This window comes from Panthera pardus, unplaced genomic scaffold (assembly GCF_024362965.1).
Source record: "Panthera pardus isolate Hobbes unplaced genomic scaffold, ASM2436296v1 HiC_scaffold_27, whole genome shotgun sequence".
Classification (NCBI taxonomy): Eukaryota; Metazoa; Chordata; class Mammalia; order Carnivora; family Felidae; genus Panthera; species Panthera pardus.
In genome coordinates, this window is record NW_026526843.1 from 18,662,869 (window position 1) to 18,685,086 (window position 22,218).

The window sequence follows — 22,218 nt, forward strand, 5'->3', positions numbered from 1 at the left end:
CAGTCCTATGGCCTTTCTCTCCAGTGACTTCCATGAGGGGCTTGGGGACTCTCCAAGCATCCGCCACATGCCATCACTCGGGTCCCTGAGAGGCACCGTGTGGGTGCAAGAGCCCGAACTCGGGACTCAGAGCGAACCCTGGCCTGCTGCTACTTAGGGAGAGTCAGGAGTCCCTGTTGTGGCCCAGGAGAAGCCGGGGACCGGAAGCCCGTAGCAGAGCCCAGGGCCCGTGGGAAAATTGGGCCACGATTCTCAGCCACCACACGACTGAGCAGGTGCCAGTCTCCATCCAGCTGCTGCCCCAGGCTACACCCAGGCTCCCGGCCTGCCCGCCCCGGTGCTTGCCGAGCTTAAGGTAGACAGCACACAGGCCTGGGAGGAATGTGGGCACTGCTCGGTGGTGGGTGTGGCTGGGCCACCATCTGGGACAAGGCAGGTGAGGGACCCAGGGAAGCTGTCTTCTGCCCGTGGGAAGCCCTGTCGGTGTGTTCCTCAGTGATGACCACCAGTGGGCATCTGGGTTCCCGACGGGGCCCCTACCCACCAGCCCATGCGTCCCTGCAGCCAGACCCACTTGGTCTGGGGACCTGGCCGGCACCCTCCCAACACACACCAGGGCAAGCTAAAGATGGTTATGGTTACAGCCAAGTCGGTGAGTGCCAGGGAAGGGGTCAGGGTGGACAGCAAGAACAGCAGGGTGGGGAGGGTGGACGATGAGGAAAATGAAGTCAAAGCATGTCATTACCTTGACCTTCTGCTGCATCTGAAGGCAAGACACAAAGCTTAGGACTCTGGAGTACCTCGCCCCCAGCAACAGACCACAGGGGCCTCCCGTGAAACACACTGACCCTGTCACTGTAACTTTGTCACTGAGGGCAGAGACAGAAAGCAGAAAGTCCCCCAAGTTTGGGCCCCTCGGGTGGCAGCTGAGGCTGGAGGTCCCCGAGCACCACAACGGGGACAGGCTCTCCTAGTAGCCACACGCCATCTTCCTGGGGCTTCCCGGTGACGGGGTGCAGGATGGTTTCTGCTCTGCCTTTCCCGACCTGCGTGCAGCTGTGGCCGAGGCCACCATGAGTAGAGGCTTGGCGGAAGGGGTGGGAATGGCAAGTCCTGGCCCCCAGCTTCTCAGGGAGCTTAGTTACTCCACAAACATCCATGGGCTGCTCCCAGTTCCAGCCCAGCCTCGGTGCCAGGGACACATCAGTGGACAAAGCACACACAGTCCCGAGAGTGATGGGGGTGGGGCAGGGCAGTCACTGCCACAGGAACCAAGCCCAATTCCGCCCCAGCGGCTCCACGCCTGGCCGGCGGGGGGCGCCGTGGCCGCACTCGGCACAGGCTGCCAGGGCAAGCAAGTTTCCTGGGAGGGTGCCCAGGCCCAAGGATCAGAGCAGCCAGGTGAGGAGGGGGGACAGCGGAGCGTGGAGCACTCAGGGACAGGAGTTTGGCTGTGGGGGGCAGAGGTTGCCGGCGTGGCTGGAGCTAAACCAGGAAAGGCTTTCGGTGGCCAAGCTCAGGGGCTGGACCGTGACCTGGAGGTCAGCGGGGAACATGGGAGGTCCAGGCAGAGCTGCCCCCTCTGGCCACTCGGAGAAGACCGTGGGGGAGATCGGGGCAGGCAGGAGGCTGACGGGACCATCCACATGGAGGACAGGCAGATCTGGCCCTGGGCAAGCAGAGGCCACGCCAGTGGCGATGGATAGGGGCGGCCCCAGAGCAGACGTGCACAGGGGGCACCAGCCACGGGGGGGCGGGCGGCGGGGGGCCCACTGATGTGAGGGGAACATGGGGGCCAAGGAGGAGGCCTGAGGGATGGAGTGAGGCTGCCCTCACAAAGAGGGCAAACCCAGGTCCTCCCACAGTGTTGCCACACAGCTTTCAGGTGTCCCCAAATTGGACTGGCACTTGCCCTTGGTGCCCCTCCCCCCGCAGCCCCAAGACAGACATGCGGACGCACAGTCACGAGGCCTATTTGCTGCTTTCCCCCTTCCTGTCCCTACCTCCCGGCACCCGTGTGGGACAAAGTGCTTCCCGTCAACGGTCCTCCGATGCTGTTCCCTGTCTCCTCGCCGATAAAGCGAGGATGCTCTCAGACCCAGCGGGGCGAGGACCCCCATCTGGCACCGGGGAGCGCCAGGCAGGTGGGGAGCACACAACGCCTGGGAAGCCGTTCATACTGTAACTATGGGCCCAGCTTTTAGATAGGTTCCCCATTGGGGTGTCTGGGTGACTCAGTCGGCTGAGCGTCCGACTTTGGCTCAGGTCATGATCTCACGGTTCGTGAGTTCGAGCCCCACATGAGGTTCTGTGCTGACAGCTCACAGCCTGCTTCAGATCCTCGGTCTCCCCCTCTCTCTGCCCCTTCCCCTGCTCATTCGCTCTCACAAATAAACATTAAAAAATGTAAATCGTTTCTCTTTTATCCAACCTGCTTCCTAATGTCTTCACACCATCTCCTGGCATATGAGCCATCTTGCCCAGCTTTGATAACAACGGACTGTACGCATCTTGGTGGTGGGGCAATGCCATACCACAGCAAACAGTGGTCCCCCAGTGCCATGGCCGAGTCCTCAGCCGTGTGGAACCTATGCATGGGACTTTATTTGGAAAATGGTCTTTGCAAGTGTGATTAAGTTCAGGATCTCAGGATGAGATCAGCCTGGATTTAGGGTGAATCCTGCACTGGATGACAAACGTCCCTATAAGAGAAGACACAAAGACACTGGAAAAGGCCATGTGAAGGCCGAGGCAAAGATCGGAGGGATGCAGCCATAAGCTGAGGGACACCTGGAGCTACCAGAAGCTGGAGGAGGCAAGGAAAGATCCTCCCCTACAGCCTCCACAGAGCACATAACCTGCTGATGCCTTGATCTCAGACTCCCGGCTTCCAGAACCATGAGGGAATGAATAGATTGTGTCATTTTAAGCCACGTGGTTTCTTTGCTTTTGAACTAGGACAAGGGATAGCTCTAAGGACAATCCAGCTTCCAGTTCAACACTCCTTCTTGACACTTCCCTGTGGACAGTACTCTACAGCCAAGCTGGTGGGTCCATGGCGGGTCAACAGGATCTCAAGCAGGGCGACCACGAACAGTTGTGCAGGTTGTGCACTGAGACATGAACGGTGCCCCAGGAGTACTGCTGTGCACAGCCTGTGTAACTGTATGTGGTAGCCCTGGTTAAGAATATTGTACAAGAGCAAGGGAAGCAAATATGATTGCCAGAGGAAAACCAGGTAGACGCTTCTGCAATATGTACATCTAAGCATTCTGGGGACCAAGTTCATTTGCTGGGAAGCTTGGCCCCAGGCTACAATTAAGGGCAGAGGCCGCCTCACAGGACATGCTCCTAAGCTTCAGAAAAGAGGAAAGCCATGCTTGAACCAGGCCCTCTCACTGGAACTAAAAATCGCGTGTTTTAGAGATACACCCTCAGCAAGGAGGGACACGTCAGAGCTGTATTTGTGAAAGCAGCCAGGGTGCTCTTCTCACTCCCCTTCCCTGGCATCCCCCTCCGCCCTCCCCCCCGCCCAGCACAGGTCCCCGCAGGCTGGGCAGACACCGTTGTGCTGGTTGCTATTCGACTTACAACGCAGACACACTGAGCTATAGCAGAAAATGAACGTCTAGCACGAAAGTGGGGCAAAACCCACACTCCGTTCTGCCCCTTGTGCTCCTGCTCCTCTAAAGCCCTTCGACATCCCAGCAGCCTGGCTCTCGAGCACCCGAGGCCACGGCCCTGTGCTCCCGAGGCGGCCGGCAGCGCGAGCAGGTGAGGCCCGAGGTGGACTGCAGACCCCGGGCTCTGTCCAGCTCTGTGAGACATGGTATCCCTGTCCCCGGGCGCAGCCCCCAGAGATCCGGCCACCTTACACTCCAGTCCGGCCTCGACCTGTCCATGCTGGAAGGCCTCGTCGGGAGTTTCCCTCGGGTGGGCTGCGGAACGGGCCCGAGCGTGCTGTCCCTGCCCCTTTCCCCAGAAAGACCCCGCGGGGTGGCCGCACTCACGCTGGATGCTGAAGCAGAACTTCTTCTGCTGATACGAGATGTAGCTGGAGACCGCGCCGATCAGGGCCATAGCCAGGGCGCTGGCCACGCCAGCGATTGTGCCAGCCTCTGCCGACATTCCTAGGCAAAGGAGAGGGTGCAGACGTGAGGCAAAGGAGGGGGCGGTGCCGCGGCTCGGACCCCTGGCTCCCCTCCAGCCACTGAGCTAATAAGGTCGTTCAGATGCCCATGACCCCCACGCCAGCATGACAGGGCGCAGACACTTGCAGCTAAGGCGTCTGCCGAGGCCTTTTCATTGTCCATAAGGCTGTCCACCTTGAGAAGCCTGAAAGGTGGCCGTGGCCTCTGGGTCTCAGGCTGGCAGCCTTGCCACGGGACCACCTCCCTGGGGATCCCGCTTTTCGTGCTTCATTCCTTTAAATCACTGTATCCCTCTGCCACCGGCCTCACGGTTCCCTACTTGGGGACACTGAGGGGAAAGGTTGGGACGCCGGCAGGCCGGCACTATGTCCTTGGGCTTTCCAACACAGACCTCGGGATGCAAACCCACCGGATTCAGGGTCGTCATTGTTGCCATACCGACCATCACCTGGAGAAAGAAGAAAAGCACTTAGTGTCTGCTGTGAGCCCGTGACCCCAAGGCTGGGGGACAGCCTGTTCCCAACTCACTGACCCTTCTGCTTCCACCTCTGCCACAGAGCCCCCGCCAGTAAATCCCCACGGGGCTTCTGCCTGACTGTAGCCGGATCTGCTTCCTGTGGCCTGTCATCTGCAAAGCCCCAGCTGCCAAGCGGGATTTTTTCTTTGTAAAATGACAGTGACTATGCATGGAGCACGTGTTGATCCCAGCTCCTCATACGCAGGATTCTTTCAAACCAGTGAGGCTCACAGAGGAGGGACTTGCCACCAGGTGGCAGAGCGGGGCCCATGCCAGACGAGACTCATTCTGAGGGACAGCACTACGTGTACCCCTGTAAGAAGTATTTATTCTTGAGCTGATTATACACAATGCTTACATAAATCTGTTTCTTAAAAAAAACAAATCAGCTCTTAGCTACACATTCAGCACCCTAGCGAGAGGCTGCAGGAGCATGTGATGACCCTGACGTTTTTAAGGCCTTCCACCTCTACCTTGGCACACAAGCAAAGGATGACCGACAATCTCTCACCCAGTATTTTGAAATTCAAAAGGCTCTGCAATATCATGGGAATGGAGAACAGATTAGTGGCTGGCAGGGATGAAGGTGGGGGGAGAGGGAGGGAGAGGACCGTGTGGGGACAGAAGTGGTCTTTATCGGGGCCCAGTAGTGGTCACACGCGTCTGTACCCGGGGGCATGACAACACCATGCAGAATTCCACAGACACACACACTTACCTCCTCCAGACCTCCCTCCTCAGGGCAGAGTGCTGGTTAATGGAGGGACGCTGCGTCCCCAGAGCCCAGGGTTTTTACGGGAACCCGCTCTGGGGTATTGGAGGCAACAAACTCTGGTATTTCCTTCACCAGTTGGGAGTCTGGGGACGTGTTCCTGTGTGGACTGGAACACGTGTGCCTCCGTGGGGGTGGGTGTGTGACGGGGGAGCCCGTGGGGAGCAGGAGGCACAGGGAAAGTGCACACTCTGCTCGATTTTGCTGTGAACCTAAAACTGCTCTGGAAAGTGAGGCCTATATTGGACAGAGTGCAGGGTGGAAGAGAGTGAGGTTTGCTATGTTCCCACTTAGGGCTGAATCGTTGACTTAAAGAACCCTGATTGGACATGAATGGTTATCTACAACACAAGGAGAGCTGGCTTTTGCAAAAGCACAATCAGTGCCTCTGGAAAGTTCCGAGCAGAAAGGATGACACGAGGTCCTCTGCGCATTAACCTGTCACCAGCGAGGTCACTCGTGACAACCTGGAGTCTGACTGCTGGCCCTTCAGCTGTGCTGCAGGTGGCCACCGTCAAGGGTGGGGGCAGCCCCCCCCCCCCCCCCAGGCGTCCTCTACCGGTGTGCGCACATCACCAGATTTCCAGATAGGTCCGAGCAATTCAACCCATTCTTTCTTTCACCTCAAGTCTCTCTTTCCTTACTGTTTTTTTAAACATGGTTGATATATTTAAACAAATTTTTAATGTGAGAGAGCACGTGTGCGTGTACGCAAGGTGGGGACGGACAGAGAGAGGGAGAGAGAGAGAATCTCAAGCAGGCTTCACGCTCAGCACAGCCAACGCGGGACTCGAACTCATGAACTGTGAGATCACGACCTGAGCCGAAATCAAGAGCTAGATGCTCAACCAACTGAGCCACCCAGATGTGCCCCTCCCTCTCCTCATTAGTACTTGGTCACGAGGACATAGCAACTTGAACCTCACAATCTGTAGGACCGTGAGCGAGGAGAATGTTACACAAAATGTGAACAGGACGGTGTTATTCATACAAGCCAAGCAGTGGAAACCACCCCAAGGCCGATCACTTAATGAACCGGTAAATCAGATGTTTTTGGAATATATGAGAAGGGCTTAATAATCCTTAATGTAAAATGAGCCCTTACGAATCAATAAGAAAAGATGCAGACTCCAGGAAAACAAAACAAAAGATAGGCACTGAATGTGAAGAGGCGATTTGACACAATACACTAAGAGTGTCTAATAAGATCTTGCGTTTAAAGAAATGCAAATGTCAACAGGACAGCATTCTACACCGATCCAATTTACAAAGATTTCAAAGCCAGAATTTCCTTTCCAGTGGTATACACTTCCTGTGACCCAGCAATTCCACATCTAGGAGTTTATCTGGCAAGTGATGGCGGTTGTATATTGGCTAGGATAAACCCTCTCAAAACAAGTAGTGGTTAAACAAATTCTGGTATAACACTACGTAATCATTAACACGGTATTTTACAGTACTCTTTAATGACTGACAAGGATACTCAAGGTATTCTTTTTTAAAAATAACTTTTTTAAGTTTATTCATCTCGGAGGGAGAGAGACAGAGTGTGAGCAGGGGAGGAGCAGAGAGAGAGAGAGAGGGAGACACGGAATCAGAAGCAGGCTCCAGGCTCTGAGCTGTCAGCACACAGCCCAACACGGGGCTCGAACTCACAAGTCGTGAGATCATGACCTGAGCCGAAGTCAGACGCCCAACTGACTGAGCCACCCAGGCGCCCCTTATATTCAAGATATTCTTGAATAAAAACTGGTTTTAAAAGAGCAGCATGGTCCCATTTTCACAAAAAGAAATATTTACCAATGTATTGTTATGTACAGAAAAACTACCGCAAGCATATTACTCCAAAGTATTACTGGTAATTCTTCCTAGATGGTGAAACAGTAAAGAAGTACTTTCATAGGGGCGCCTGGGTGGCTCAGTCGGTTGGGCATCCGACTTCAGCTCAGGTCATGATCTCACAGTTTGTGAGTTCGAGCCCCGTGTCAGGCTCTGTGCTGACAGCTCAGAGCCTGGAGCCTGTTTCGGATTCTGTGTCTCCCCCTCTCTCTGCCCCCTCCCCTGCTCACACTCTATGTCTCTCTGTCTCTCAATAATAAATAAATGTTAAAAAATTAAAAAAAAAAGTACTTTCATATAATTTATAAAAAATGTTGAAAACAGACAAGCCCATGATGTCCCACAACTTGAGGGACAGCTCACAGAAGCTGTTCCACAGCTCACTGGCAGGATCTTCATTTTCAAGGATAGGATGATTTTTAAAAAAATTTTTTTTAATGTTTATTTTTTGACAGAGAGAGAGAGAGAGAGAGAGAGGGAGAGGGGGAGAGGGAGAGAGGGAGAGAGGGAGAGAGGGAGAGAGGGAGAGAGGGAGAGAGGGAGAGAGGGAGAGAGGGAGAGAGGGAGAGAGGGAGAGAGGGAGAGAGGGGGAGAGAGAGAGACGGAGAGAGGGAGAGAGGGGGAGAGAGAGAGAGAGAGAGAGAGAGAGAGAGAGAGAGAGAGAGAGGAGGAGCAGAGAGAGAGAGGGAGAGACAGAATCCCCAGCAGGCTCTGCACTGTCAGCACAGAGCCCGACACGGGGCTCATACTCATGAGCCATAAGATCATGACCTGAGCCAAAGTCGGAAGCTTCACCAACTGAGCCACCCAGATGCCCCAAGGACAGTATGTTTTATATCTCCACCTGCCTTCTGAGTCCACAACTATGTACCATACTTGCATACCAAAGAGACTAGCCTTGCCCTCTGATGTACGAGAAACTGCCCTGCAGAGCAGATCTCATCCTGCAATTTGCTTTAAGTACAGAGACCTGTCCATGTAGATAGCTATGTGGAAGACCATAGCTCTAGGGACAACTGGCTCCTGAAACTACGATGACTGCTGTAGCCACAGCCACCCCCATAGCTAGAACTCCTCCTATACCTACGGTGACTGCCGTAGCCACAGGGAGCACTGGAGCAGGAGGCATGACCTCCGTGAGGAACTCCTAAATATGCCCGGTCATTAACACAAGGGTTCTATCCATAGCATCTTCAAATACAAAAGCTAACAATGTGCACGCGTGTGTGTGTGCACGCGCGCGCGCGCACACACACACGCCAGTCTTCACTCACAGTGAGTGCCTCACGTGTGTGATTTGCCAAGGGCACGGAGAGTCATGTACCAGTGGGGAGATTCTATCTAGAACTGCTGGGGGGCGGGGGCAGCGGGGTTCAAGTATTCAGGACTTTTGTAAATATTCTAGACTTCCAACACGCACAGTTAGGGCTTCCAGATTTTTTTTTTTTTTAATGTTCATTATAGAAAAACCGGCGGCAGAAATGAAAAATAAAAAATAAAAAGTTAAAAAAATAAATAAGGAAAAAGACTTGCTTCAATTGACTCATGGATACAAAGTCAAACCAAACTGGAAAAAACCGACCAGAACACGGCTGCCTAAGCTAACCACTGGAGAGATCATTCCTCAGTGTTCTGGAAAGTCTCTAAGGCCTTGATCTCTTCCATCCTGCACCTCAGAGATGAGAAAGGTCACCCTCCAGCCAGACCACCAAACAGCTACTGTCCCAGAACAATCTTTGAGGAAAACCCTCCCAAGACCAGGAAGGCTGTGAATGAGGGCCTGTCCCTTTGGGCGCCCTCCCCAGCCTGCTCTCCCCTCACATCCCCACTGGATTCCTTGGGTCAACTTATCAAGGGGTTTCAGACAACACACCAGCGCGGGTGATCCGGGTGTGCTCATGACACCCCTCCTCCACTCCGGATCCTTTACCAACTGAGAACAGATGCAAGGAGCCAGAGGAAAATCAGGCAAAGCATTTGCTTCATGAAGGGGCCACACAAGTACACCATCACTGCTAAGGTTACGGCTTCCACCAAAGCATACGACGTTAAGGGGCACAGCCTGTGGCCAAATGGAAGCTTCCTATTCATCCACTCCCCTCTCACAAAATCCCGTTGGAGCTCACCTGGGGGAAAGCTGCATTTACAGACCAGATCACAGAGTTCACAGCCTCTAAGAGCGCGCTTACCCAGCCAGCTGCACAGAGGGCCCTTCAGGGTCCTGGAGAAAGCATTTCATGCCACGACCCCATCACAAATGGGGCCCAGAGGGTCATCAGCCAAACCAGTCCCCTTCACGGGGAGGCACACATGAGAGGGCTTGTTCTACTTTATTCCCCCTCATTGCAGCAAACATTTATTGGGGTGCCAGGGATGCGCGAGAAAAAAGGCGCCTGCCTTTGGGAAGCCAAATCCAGCAGGGGTGAAAGCGCGTGATTCAGGACGGTCTGTGCTAGCCTGCACCGGCAGGACGACAGAGGTTCTAGGAGGAGAACAAAGGCAAGATGTGCACCCCAGGGCCGTCCTGAGAGCGGAGGTGATCTCTGAGGCCTCAGTTAAGGGAGGGGTAGCTTAGCACTCGCTGGAAAATGAGCGGGAATTCATGTGCCCAGAGAGGCACACCTACCAGTCCGTCTGCATATTGGGAGCTGAAAGGAACCTGGTGCTGTGTGGCGGAGAGACCAGTCAGCAGGCCAAGGGTGGAAATTATCCTGGAGGCAGCGGGGGGCCCATTTGTTTTGGCTTCCTTAAACATTTTTCCCTATAGTAAGAAAAATTTCACGCATACTAAAAAGTTGAAAACATCATACCGTGAACACTCCTACCCACCATCTGAATTCTGTAAGTAACGTTTTGCATTATTTGCTTTATCTTATGTCCTTCCATCTGTCTGCCCATCTATCAGTGTCTCTTATGTTTATACTGCATTTCAAAGTCAGTCGCAGACATCAGTACACCCCACCCTGAACCTATTATCTATTACCCAGGGTTCCACATTTGCTTACAATGCCTTTTCTAAGGTAAAAATTTACAAATTTACACTTGATAAGTTCTGGCACATGCATACACCTGTAGAACTCAAGCCTCCACCAAAATATGCAATGGCACCGTCACCCCAGAAAGTTCTCTCACATCCCTGTCCAGTGAATCCCCTTCCACATCCCAACTCAGGCAGCCACGGATCTCATTTCTGACATTATAGATCAGTTCTGCAAGCATTCACATTTCATAAGATTGGGCTCATCTAGTTATATACCCTCTTTTCACAGACTTCTTTCACTCAGCATAATGTGTTTGACACTTACCCACGTTTTCGTATTGGGAATTCATTCTGTCCTCTGAATATATAAATACATCACACTTTGTCTATCCGTTCTCTTGTTGGTACTGGGCTGTTCCCAATTTTTCGTTTTTGTTTTCCTATTATAAACACTGCTATGAATATTCTTTAGAAGTCTTTTTTGGACAGAAGCTGTCATTTCTTGTGAATAGAAGTGAAACTGCAGAGTCACTGACTAGGTCTATACATTCAGTTTGATAGGAAACTTTACATTCCTACCGCCAATACGTGACACTTTCAGTTAACCCACATCCGCACCAACATTTGGTATTGTCAGTCTTTCTAATTTTAGCCATTCTGGTGGGTGTCTTATGGTAGCTCACTGTGGATTTAATTTGCATTTCCCCAATAAATAATGATTTTGAGCAGCTTCACAGAACTCTATAAAGTATTCAAATCTTGTGCTCATTTAAAAAAATTGTTTTTAAATGTTTATTTTTGACAGAGAGAGAGACAGAGCATGAGCGGGGGAGAGGCATAGAGAGAGGGAGACACAGAATCCGAAGCAGGCTCCAGACTCTGAGCTGTCAGCAGAGAGCCCGATGCGGGGCTCGAACCCACGAACCGCGAGATCATGACCTGAGCCGAAGTCAGACGCTCAACAGACTGAGCCACCCAGGCACCCCTTGGCTCCTTTTTTAATTGGGCTATTTGTCTTTTCATTATTACACAATAGTTTTAGACAGACGACTGACCACATCCGTTTCATGCTCCTGATGGTTCTGTCGGGCAGCTGTCTGGAAGACAAATGGGGACCAGAAGGCCAGTTACGAGGTTAAAGTAAGGACCCAAGGGGAGGAGATGCGGGTGCAGGCTTGAGGGGAAGCAGAGCATATTCCAAAGTCAAACGATACTAGGAGAGAGGACTTCAGGCAGAATGGAGTGAGGAGCCCAGCAAATCCTCTCCTCACAAAGCAAATGTAACTCTGGCCAATTCAAGACAGCCATGTCCAGAGACACATTTAGGTCCAGTGAGAAGAGCAGCTAGTCTGCGGAGGGGCAGACAGGCCACAAAATGCTGCAGCTGCCAAAGGGACTCACGTGACTCGGAGCACCGTCAGCTACACCAAGCAGTCAACTGGCCAGGGATTCAGTACGGAGGTGAGGAGCTAAGGCAGCCATAGGGGACTTGATACACTCTGCACATAGCCTTCCTTGCCCTGAAGCTGAGCACATGCCCAGCAGAGACAGTCTGGCCCTGGCTGAAGACCGGTGGTAGAGATCGACAGAGCAGGCCGAATCCAGTAACACAACCTCACACTTCTGGTCAACTGATTTCCACCGAGGGAGCCAAGACGGTTCCGTGGGGGGAAAGCATAATTTTATCAGAAAATGGTGCCAGGACGATTGGATAGCCACATGCAAAACGATAACCGTATGCAGATTAACTCAAAATGGAACGGTAAAGACCCAAACGGAGAAGCTAAAACTATAAAACTTTTAGAAGACGTAAGAAAAAAAAACCCTCCATGACCCTGACTGTTCTTAACCAGTAAAGCATCATTCACAAAAGAAAAAAAATTGATACATTGCCCTTTATAAAGAAATAAATATTCAACAAACAACACTCTTAAGAAAAAAAAAAAAGACAGCCACACACTGGGAAAAAGATTTCCAAGATCATATGCCTGATAAAGGACTTGTATCCAGATTATATACAGAACTCATAAAAGCAAAACAAACAAACAAAACAAAAACTTGAATTTTTTACATGGGCAAAAAACCTGAACAGACTTCACCAAAGAAGAATGTAAAAGATGTTCAAACGTCATGGGCCATTAGGGGAATACAAATGAAAAATGAGGAGATACCCCTCCTAACTATTAAAATGTCCAGAATCCAAAGGAGCTGACAATTCCAATTGCTGACAAGGACGGGGAGCAGCAGGAACTCTCATCTGTTGTTCCAGAGCAAGCAAAATGGCGCAGCCACTTTAGAAGAAAGAGAGCTCAGTAGTTTATCATAAAGCCAAACGTGGACCCACCATGCACCCAGGTACTCACCCAAGGGAATTGAAAACTTAGGTCCACACAAAAACCTGTATGTAAACGTTTAGAAATGTTTACAGCAGCTTTATAATCATCAAAAGCTGGACACAGGCAAGATGTCCTTCAACAGGTCAACAAATAAGCAAAAGCAGTACATCTGGACAACGGAATATTATTCAATGCTAAAAAGAAAGATACCATTGAGCCATGAAGAGATATGGAAGAACCTCCAATGCATATCGCTAAGCAAAAGAAGTCAGTCAGCAAAGGCTACATGCTGTAAGATTCCAATTATAGGACATTCTGGAAAAGACAAAACTACAAAGAAGTAAAACACAGTAGTGCTTGCACTAATGGAAAACAGATTGGGGTTGCGGAAGGGCTGGGTACGAAAGGGATATATAGAAGAACATTCCTGGCGATAGATCTGTTCTGTATGATACCTGGGTGGTGGACACATGACTATATGAATTTGTAAGAACCCGTAACTGTACATCGTGAAGAGTGACCTTTAACGTATGCGAGCAAAAGAATGAAACAAAGCATCAACTAGGTGGGTGGGAGATCCCGGGACGGAATGCAGACTGTGACAATTGGGTCTAACTGCTTGAGAAACATAGGCCACAACTGCCGGATGGAGGTGGAGGGATAAAGGGGCTGACCCAAGTCATCTTGAAAAATGCTCTTTCGACTGGAAACTGTAAGGTAAAGACACAAGAATTTACACATAAACCCTGTACTCTCAATAGTAAAGCTATTTCTCACAGAGGCATGAGCTGACGATTCTGACTATGCTACCCGTGGTACCACAACTGAGCAAGGAAGCAAATGGTTGACGAATGGCAGGTTTCTCCCTGTCAGAGTGGGGAGTTACAGAAAGGAAGACTAAAATAAAGCTTTCAGCACCGGATTCCAGTTGGAGACTTAAGTAGGAATTCATGTTGAGGTGAATGTACATGCTGACGAATAGAGAAATAATTACAGATACATTTGTATACATGGTTTGGTATACATCCATGTACTTATCGCCAACTTCTGCCCACTGAAAGGGTAGAGAAGTAGCGACATCTCACAAAGTGATGAACACACTCAACACTCAGATCTTTGTTTCTAACATCGATCGCTTCCGGTGAGGAAGAGAACAATGTACTGAATAGGATCCCCAAGGAAACATTCCCAGCAGGCAACGGTGTTTCGGAGGTGAACGAGACCAAGGAAGTGGGAGAGCACCAGGAGAAGCTGGGAGAAAAGAGTGTGAGGCAGCAGATGGTCACTGGGGAACAAAGAGCAACTCAAGAGTGGGAGCAGAGGCTTGCACACAGTAGGTGGCTGACGGGACCTGCTGACAAGAGACTGCCAGTGTCCCCTAGGAACAAAATATGGGGCTCCTGCAAGGCCAAGAGAAATATTCTCATGAGAAAAAAAAAAACGTAACAGATAACCTATTATTTCAGAAATAAACTCCAAAACCATAGTTGAGTCGATGTGCCTAAGACCCAAAGCTGGAAAATACATTAATTAGGATTGTTTTTATGCTGAAGATCATCATGTACAGAAATATGTTTTATCTTCACTCGTGGCATCCGCATGTCCGCACAGAGGCGAGTGTCTGAGAATTTCATCGTGTGCTCATCATAACCATGTTTCAGGCTCACACTTGTATTTTTTGCCGGGACCCCCTTTATTTTCTTTTAATGATGCTTATAATGACAGATGGTATAACTTAAGCTAACAATTGATTATTCTTTAGAAGAGAAATTCAAATATGAGCCTAATTAAAGAATTTCCCAACACTTCTTCCTTGCTAAAACATGTACCGTTAATAAGGAAGCCCCCGACGTGCCATTCAGACTTTCATCTGTGCACACGCTTCCACACGCTATCACTGCCCGCACCTCACCATCTGGAAATACCATTTGTCACCCAGGAGTAATTGGCCAATTTGCTGGGTTTGCCCTTTAAACGTTCCATGTTCTTCTGACACCTGTGAGTTTCATTTAAAGGCTTTTAGAACTTTTTACTCAAGATGACATTGTCTGGAAAGGGGTTTTGAAGGACAGATGTGACCACAGTATCCTTTAATCAGAAGAGAACACGGTTCCATATGAAAGGCACACGGTCCCCACAAGAAGGGAGCTCATGCTGACGCCACAGCCAGGACTGCAGGGAGTGTAGCAGGGTTACCAGCAGATACACACCTAACTCGTGCACGTATAACCACAGTAAGTCACAACCACAACTTACCGTCACAATAGGCTACAACCGCAAGTAACAATCACAAATTCCAACCATAACATATTTTGTCATATTGAATCTGGCTGATGGTCTCCATGGTATGATCAGTTCTTGATGTGTATTTAAGATAAAAGGTTCAAATCTTTGGTGGTTTGGGGGGAGGGCGTGACTAGAAAGGGTTGGCACGAGGGAGTCTCCTTGTCGTTCTGTTTTCTGCATCCCGATCGGTCATGGTTACTGAAATTCACACACATGACAAAATTTCATAGACCCACGTGTGTCCGCATGCACGCACACACACACGAGTACACGCACTCGCTGATGCAATGTCAATCAGGCCTATATGTGACTTAGTAACAGCCTGTATCAATTTGACAACATACTATGGTTATGTGAGCTGTCATCATCAGAGGAAGCCGGGTGAAGAGTACACAGAAATTCTCCTGAACGATTTTTATAACTTCCCATGAGTTTTAAAGTATCTTAAACTAAAAAGTATTTTAAAAGATGCCGGACTTGCTATGGGTCTCCTAAAAAATGCTGGTCATGATGAGCTTTGCTCTTTGCATCCCAAGGGTGACAAGATCCCCAGGCTGGAGGTGGGAATTGTTCCCAGTGAGTCCCCTGACCCGTACCTGGCGCTGCCTGGGCAAGAGGCTCCGACTCGGTATGGAGATCCTAACCCATGCGGCACCTTGGCTTAGGGACATCAAGGGGAACAACGTGGCTTTTCCAAATTGGCTTATAAATCCCGGCTTTGAGCGGCACAGCCCACATTGTTCCAAGTGAGCCGCAAGTTATCAGCAGGATGTCTGGCAACTACCTCTCCCATCACAGAGGCTGCGTCAGGACGGCTCAATCAACCTGGTCGCCATGTAATCACGTTTGTAACAAGAGTAAGGTATTTACACGGACCAGCACTCCTAACTTTACCTTTGTCAGGTTTGTATTCCCCACCACCTAGTATGTCTTCAAGATCCTTGTCTGAAAAACCTGGAGAAAACAAAACACACATTTCAATTCCAAAACACCTTTTTCAGGGACAAAAACCTTATGTTAATGTTGCCCAACATCCCCAGAAAAGGACGTCCAGTTAAGAATACCCTTGATGAATATGGTAGGCAAAACTCTCAAATGGCCCCTGATTCCCTCCCGCTGGAGTACACACCTTGCTTAACATCCCATCACTTTAAGCATGAAAAGATTTTGCAGATGGAATTAAGATCCCAAATCAGTTTGGCTTTGCATGAATTAAAAGGGAAATTATCCTTGGTGGGCCAGACCCCATCAGGTAAAGCCCTTTAAACCAGGGTGAAGCCACTAGAAACAACAGAGCTAGTCTTCCTCTCTGGGCTCTCCCTGGTCTCTATCTCCTGCTGGTCTTGAAAAAGCAAGCAGCCATTAGTTCTACAACTGCAAGGAAACGTACTCTGCCAACAACCCCATGAACTTGGAGGAGGACCCGATCGCAGAGGAGACCGGACCTGGCGGACACCATGATTGCAGCTATATGAGGCCCTGAACAGAAAACTCAGCTTGGCGGTTCCTCAACTCCCCACTCATGAAAAGGAAACTGAGTTAATAAACAGGTGCTGTGTTAACTCACTGAACTTGTGGTAATTTGTCAGCAGCAATAGAAAACTAATGCTTTTTTGATTCAACTGTAGTTACTCTGGAGAGCACTTGAGTGTTTCAGTTCCGAGCTGAATTATCTGCCTTGTGCTCTGAAAGACCACTTTGCCTAGGAAGAATGAATGATGATCAAACTATGGTTATGGTGGCTTGACTATTTGGCACATGCTTCCTTGCAAATGAATAAAATGGGGTGGTCACTATGAAGAACACCACTGGCCGTATCTGTTGCCAATGGGAAGATTTCAAACAAAACGTGTAATTTTGAAAAATCTACATCCACCTCTCTGATCTCAGCAGCTTCCCAGTACTTAAAGACTTTATCTAAGGAGATGGGGGTGATATTAGCAAATGTGAATTTGGGATACCGCGTACTGAAACATGGGCATTATCTGGAAGTTCACAAGACCAGGACAGCAATATTTCCAAATGACCAATGCATACATAATATGCAAAACCACAAATGAGGAGAGGCTCCACTGAAAGTGCAAGAGAGTCCTGTGGGGTTGTAAAGAATCACGTATGAAAAGTTCATTGGTATGGTCACGTCCCACACTGTAGTTAAATGGTAACAAACGGCCACTGGTCGAGTTTGGGTGTGTTACTAAAGAAAAAGATCTATGTTGATCAGAAAAGTCTATGAAAATATTCCTCCCTTTTTTGACTACATATCTATACGAAGCCAGATTTCCTTCATACACCTCAGCCATCACAACACATTACAACTGAATCCAGAAGCAGAGAGGGTCTAGCTTTTCTGGTTAGACACTACAGAAATTTGCAAAACATGTACAATGATGCCACTCTTCTCACTCAATTTTGGTTTTGGATTGCCTGTTATGTCTTACAAAAACATGCTATTTTTGTTAACATGTATGGGTTTGTTGTTCATTTTTAATGAATACATGCTTACATATATTTTTTTAAATTTTAGTTCAAAGACAATATTGTTAGATGCGACCTACATAAACAAAAGCCCTTGAAATCCTCAATGGTTTGGGGAGTCCTGAGACCAAAAAGTTCGATAACTACGGTTTAGGGTTCTCCTGGGCCTTGAAGTACCCCCAGGCCTGCCATGCCCGGGTGACTCTGCGGGCTGTTGTAGTTTCGTGAGAAACGACCTGGCCAGGGAGCCGCAGTGCTGGCTGGCGCTTCCAACCTTCTGTGACTTACCTCCTGCTCCTGCGCTTGGTTTCTTGCGGCCATCGTCTCGATCATTTCGATCATCCAAGGCATCAGCCAAGTTAAAATCATTATCTGCAGTGGGCCCCAAAACATAAAAGAGAAAGTCAACAGGTTAAGCTGCAGGTAGCTCCGTGGACATTGGCCCAAAGAGAGTTCCACAGTGTTCTTCTTTCCTGCCCTCCCCAGAACAGCCATATTACCTGCAGGCTTGGCTGGAGCTCTGGTTGCTACTGGTCTCTTGGTTGTAGTGGTGCCATGGTCCCATCTCTCTAAAATGGGAGGGAGGGCAGCAAGGAAAGCACATTTAGTAACAAAACACAGCAGCCACTTCTTGGCTCAGGTATGTCACATCATGAGTATGTACCATTGTCTCAGACCTTGAGGCCCCTCTAAGGCTTCTGACAATCCCTTGGAGAAAGGCAAAGAAATGTAGAAGGTTTAAATGAGAGGAGTTCTGTTCACTTCTCTTCAGAGGATTGGTGGTAAGGCAGACATGCTCCCAGATAGGATCCGGGGATTCATGGAGCTAAGTATTCAGCCTAGATCTGCTGGATGGGACCCCGTGGGTCCAGGGAGTTCAAGAGCTTGTGCATGACCCTTGGAGACTTCAGGCTCTGGTTTCCACCACTATCAACCTGGCACCAGAATCATAAATCATACTGCCCAGGGATGGACTGAGGCTATGTTCCCAGGTGGGTATGGGGGTATCTATTATCAATTGAAAGTAGTATAACACCAACAAAATATTTTATAGAAGCATGGTTGTTACTACTGTAACTATTAGCTTTTTCAGCTCACCCGGATTCCTCTAAAAATATGGACTTCTTTCACATCTATTACATGGCATGACATGCATGAGTTTTCTAATAGTTTCTTTTCTTGAGCTTACAGAATGTTCCATAAACTGTTCTACAACTGTAGGTGGCAGAGGGAAAGGAAATTTAAGGGAGAAGAAACGCAAAGACAGTACTATATATGGCAAGCACTCAGAAAAGAAACAGCAATATTTGTGAGGAAAAAAATCTCAGTGAGTTTTACAGATCAAAAATGTAATCCTCGGGTGCCTGGGTGGCTCAGCTGGTTGAGGGTCTGACTCTTGATTTCTGCTCAGATCATGGTCTTATGGGTCGTGAGATGGAGTCCTGCATTGGGCTCTGTCCTGGGTATGCAGCCTGCTTAAGATGCACCCTCCCTCTCCCTCTCTCTCTCTGTCTCCCCCCACTCAGGTGTGCATGCGCTCATGCTCTCTCTCTCTCTAGATGATGATGACGATGGTGGTGGTAGTGGTGATGGTGGTGGTGGTGTAATCCTCAAACTGCCCAGGTAATTTACAATGCATTACCTGTCTTTTCTAGATAGGGCCTTAAGGCCTGTGGATCAAAGAAATGTAAGTCTGAATCTTCTGGAAAGAGTGTAAAAACACAGTAGGACATGACCTGACATTTCTCACTAGGTATAAAGGGAGACATCACATCATGATGGAGGGTCAATCCACCAAGAACACAGAACAATCCTAAACTTGTATGCACCAAACAACAGCATAAAAACACACAGAGATAAAACTGATAGAGCTAAAAGGAAAAAAAAACCAAACAAACCACAATTAGAGTTGGGACTTCCACCATCAGCAACTGACAGAACTACTAGGATAAAAATCAGCAACGACAGAGAACCGAACCACACAATCAAGTAAATATCCGCTCCACTCAGTCGCAGCAGGATAAGGAATTTTTTAAGCACACATGGAACATTCACCAGCAGAGATTACATCCTGGACCAGAAAACCAAGCTCAATAAACTTCAAAGCACTGAAATTATACAGAGTGGGGTCTCTGACCATAATGGAATCAAACTAGAAACAAAAACACCATAAGAAAACAAGAAGCTCCCTAGGCACTTAGAAATAAACAACACACTTCCAAATAAAACCAGGATCAGAGAGAAAGTGTCAAAGAAAAAAATTTTAAATACAACTGTGTGAAAAACACCACCACTGAAACATGCAGGATGCAGCTAAAGCAGTGATAAGGGCAGTTTCTAGCATTAAATGCTTAGAGATGAAGAAAGGCCTCAGATCAATAATCTAAGTTCTTAACTCCAGATGCTAGAAAATGAAATGCTAGATTGTAGGGAAACAAACCCAAAGCAAGCAGACAGAAGGAAGTAAGAGCAGAAATCAACAAAATTGAAAATAGAAAATACAGATCAATGAAGCCGCTTCTCTAAAAGGTCAATAAAATTGGCGTACCTCTAGCCTTACTAACAAATATAAAGGAGAAAGGACAAAATACCATTATAATGAATGAAACCAGGTGTTTCCTAACAGAGTCTGTAGCCATTAGAAGAGAATAAAATGTAATGAACTTACGCTCATATATTTGACAACTGAGAAGAAATGGACCAATTTCTCAAAACCCACAAACCACCACAACTCAACCCAGTCCTGCACATTCAAGTACTGGAAGACAAACATCGTTAAGATGACAATACTACCTAAAGCGATCTAGATTCAAGGCAATCCCTACCCAAATCCTAAAGACACTTTGTTTTCTGAAACAGAAAAACCCATTCTTTTGTTAATTTTGTTAATGCTTATTTACTTTACTTTTGAGAGAGAGAGAGAGAGAGAGAGAGAGAGAGAGAGAGAGAGAGAAAGTGTGAGCAAGAGAGGGACAGAGAGACAGGGAGACACAGAATCTGAAGCAGGCTCCAGGCTCTGAGCTGTCAGCACAGACCCCGATGCAGGGTTTTGAACTCACGAACCGTGAGATCATGACCTGAGCCGAAGTCAGACTCTTCACCGACTGAGCCACCCAGGTACCCTAGAAAAACCCATTCTAAAATTCATGTGGAATATCTCAAGAGGCCCCAAATAGCCAAAACAATCTTGAAAAAGAAGAACACGGTTGGAAGATTTCTTCTTCAAAACTTAGTACAGAGGTACAGTAATCGAAACAGTGTGGTACTGGCATAAGAACAGACACCTGGGTCAATGGAATAGAACAGAGTCCAGAAATAAACACTTAGATATGCGGCCAATATGTATATTCTGGACAAGAGCACCAAGAAACTGGTCATAACACGCCAAGGAATGAAGTTCAACCCGTACCTGACACCATATATAAAAACGAATTCAAATGAATCAAAGACCTCAAACTATAAAACTCTTAGAAAAAAAAAAGTAGCAGAAAATCTTCATGATCCTGGATTTGGTGAGGATTTCTCAGATGTGATGCCAAAAGCCCAGGGAACAAAATAAAGAAGATTAATTGGCCTTCATCAAATTAAAACTTTTCTGCATCGGGGCGCCTGGGTGGCTCAGTCGGTTGAGTGTCTGACTTCGGCTCAGGTCATGATCTCACGGTTTGAGCTGAAGCCCTGAGTCGGGCTCTAGTGCAGAGCCTACTTGGGGTTCTCTCTTTCTCTCTCTCTGCTTCTTCCACGCTTGTTGCTCGCTCACTCACTCTCATTCTCCTCTCTCAAAATAAACAAACTTAAAAAATTATTAAAAAAAAAAAAACTGGGCAAAGGACTTAAACAGATCTTCAAAGAAGATACACAAGTACAGCCAATAAGCACATGACCGGATGCTCGGCATCACTAGTTGTTAAGGGAAATGCAAATCAAATCCACGAGGAGCTGCCACCTCACGATCATTAAAGGCCATTCTGAAAAGAAAATGCACTAACAAGTGTCGGAGAGGATGTGAAGAAACCAGCACCTGGCGCACTGGTACAGGGGATGGAAGATGCTGCAGCTGTTGTGAAAAAGCATGGCAGTTCCTCGAGGTTAAACACGGAATTAGCACACGGTCCTGTAAGTCCGCGAGTAGGTATACATTCCAAAGCACTGAAAGCAGGGACCCAGATACTTGCATACCAATGCCCATGGCAGTACTCTGCACAATCACCACAAGGCAGCAATCACCCACGTGTCCATCAACACGTGAACAAACAAAATGGGGTCCGCATCCAATGAAGTATCACCCAGCCGCACGAAGGAATAGAATTCTGGCACAGGCTACAACATGGACAAACTTTGCACACGTTATGCTCTGTGAAAGAAGCCAGACACGAAAGGACAAATATTGTAGGATTCTACTTACATGAGGCACTCAGAATGGGCAAATTCTTAGAGACAGAAAGGACGCTAGAGATTACTAGGGGTCAGAGTAGAGAAAAATGGGGAGTTACTGTTTGATGGGTAAAGAGCTTCTGTGTGGGATGATGAGAAAATTCTGGAAATGAATAGTAGCGGTAATCGTTGCACAACATGGGGAATGTACTCAGTGCCAACGATCTGTACATTTAAAAATGGTTAGGGGCGCCTGGGTGGCTCAGTCGGTTGAGCATCTGACTTTGGCTCAGGTCATGATCTCACAGTTTGTGGCTTCAAGCCCCACATTGGGCTCTGAGCTGACAGCTCAGAGCTTGGAGTCTGTGTCTCCCTCTCTCTCTGCCCCTCCCCTGCTGGCTCTCTCTCTCTCTCTCTCTCTCAAAAGTAAAGAAACATTTTTAAAAATGTTTAAAAAAAGAAAAGAAAACAGAGGAAAATCTTTG

The 22,218-nt window shown here is 48.4% G+C and overlaps 1 protein-coding gene across 3 annotated transcripts in view; it reads right to left on the minus strand.

Moving 5' to 3' along the window:
* Positions 1-22,218, minus strand: part of CD99L2 (CD99 molecule like 2) — a 90,471-nt gene that overhangs the window by 4,121 nt on the left and 64,132 nt on the right. For 2 of the 3 annotated variants that reach the window (XM_019435761.2, XM_019435760.2), the window contains exons 3-7: positions 17,860-17,928; positions 17,648-17,731; positions 15,776-15,835; positions 4,561-4,599; positions 4,011-4,130 (exon numbers count right to left, since the gene is read on the minus strand). In XM_019435761.2, the coding sequence (XP_019291306.1) occupies positions 4,011-4,130; positions 4,561-4,599; positions 15,776-15,835; positions 17,648-17,731; positions 17,860-17,928 (372 nt within the window). Of the gene's footprint in view, positions 1-745; positions 764-4,010; positions 4,131-4,560; positions 4,600-15,775; positions 15,836-17,647; positions 17,732-17,859; positions 17,929-22,218 lie in introns of all 3 variants that reach the window. The other variant, XM_019435759.2, reaches the window with a different exon arrangement.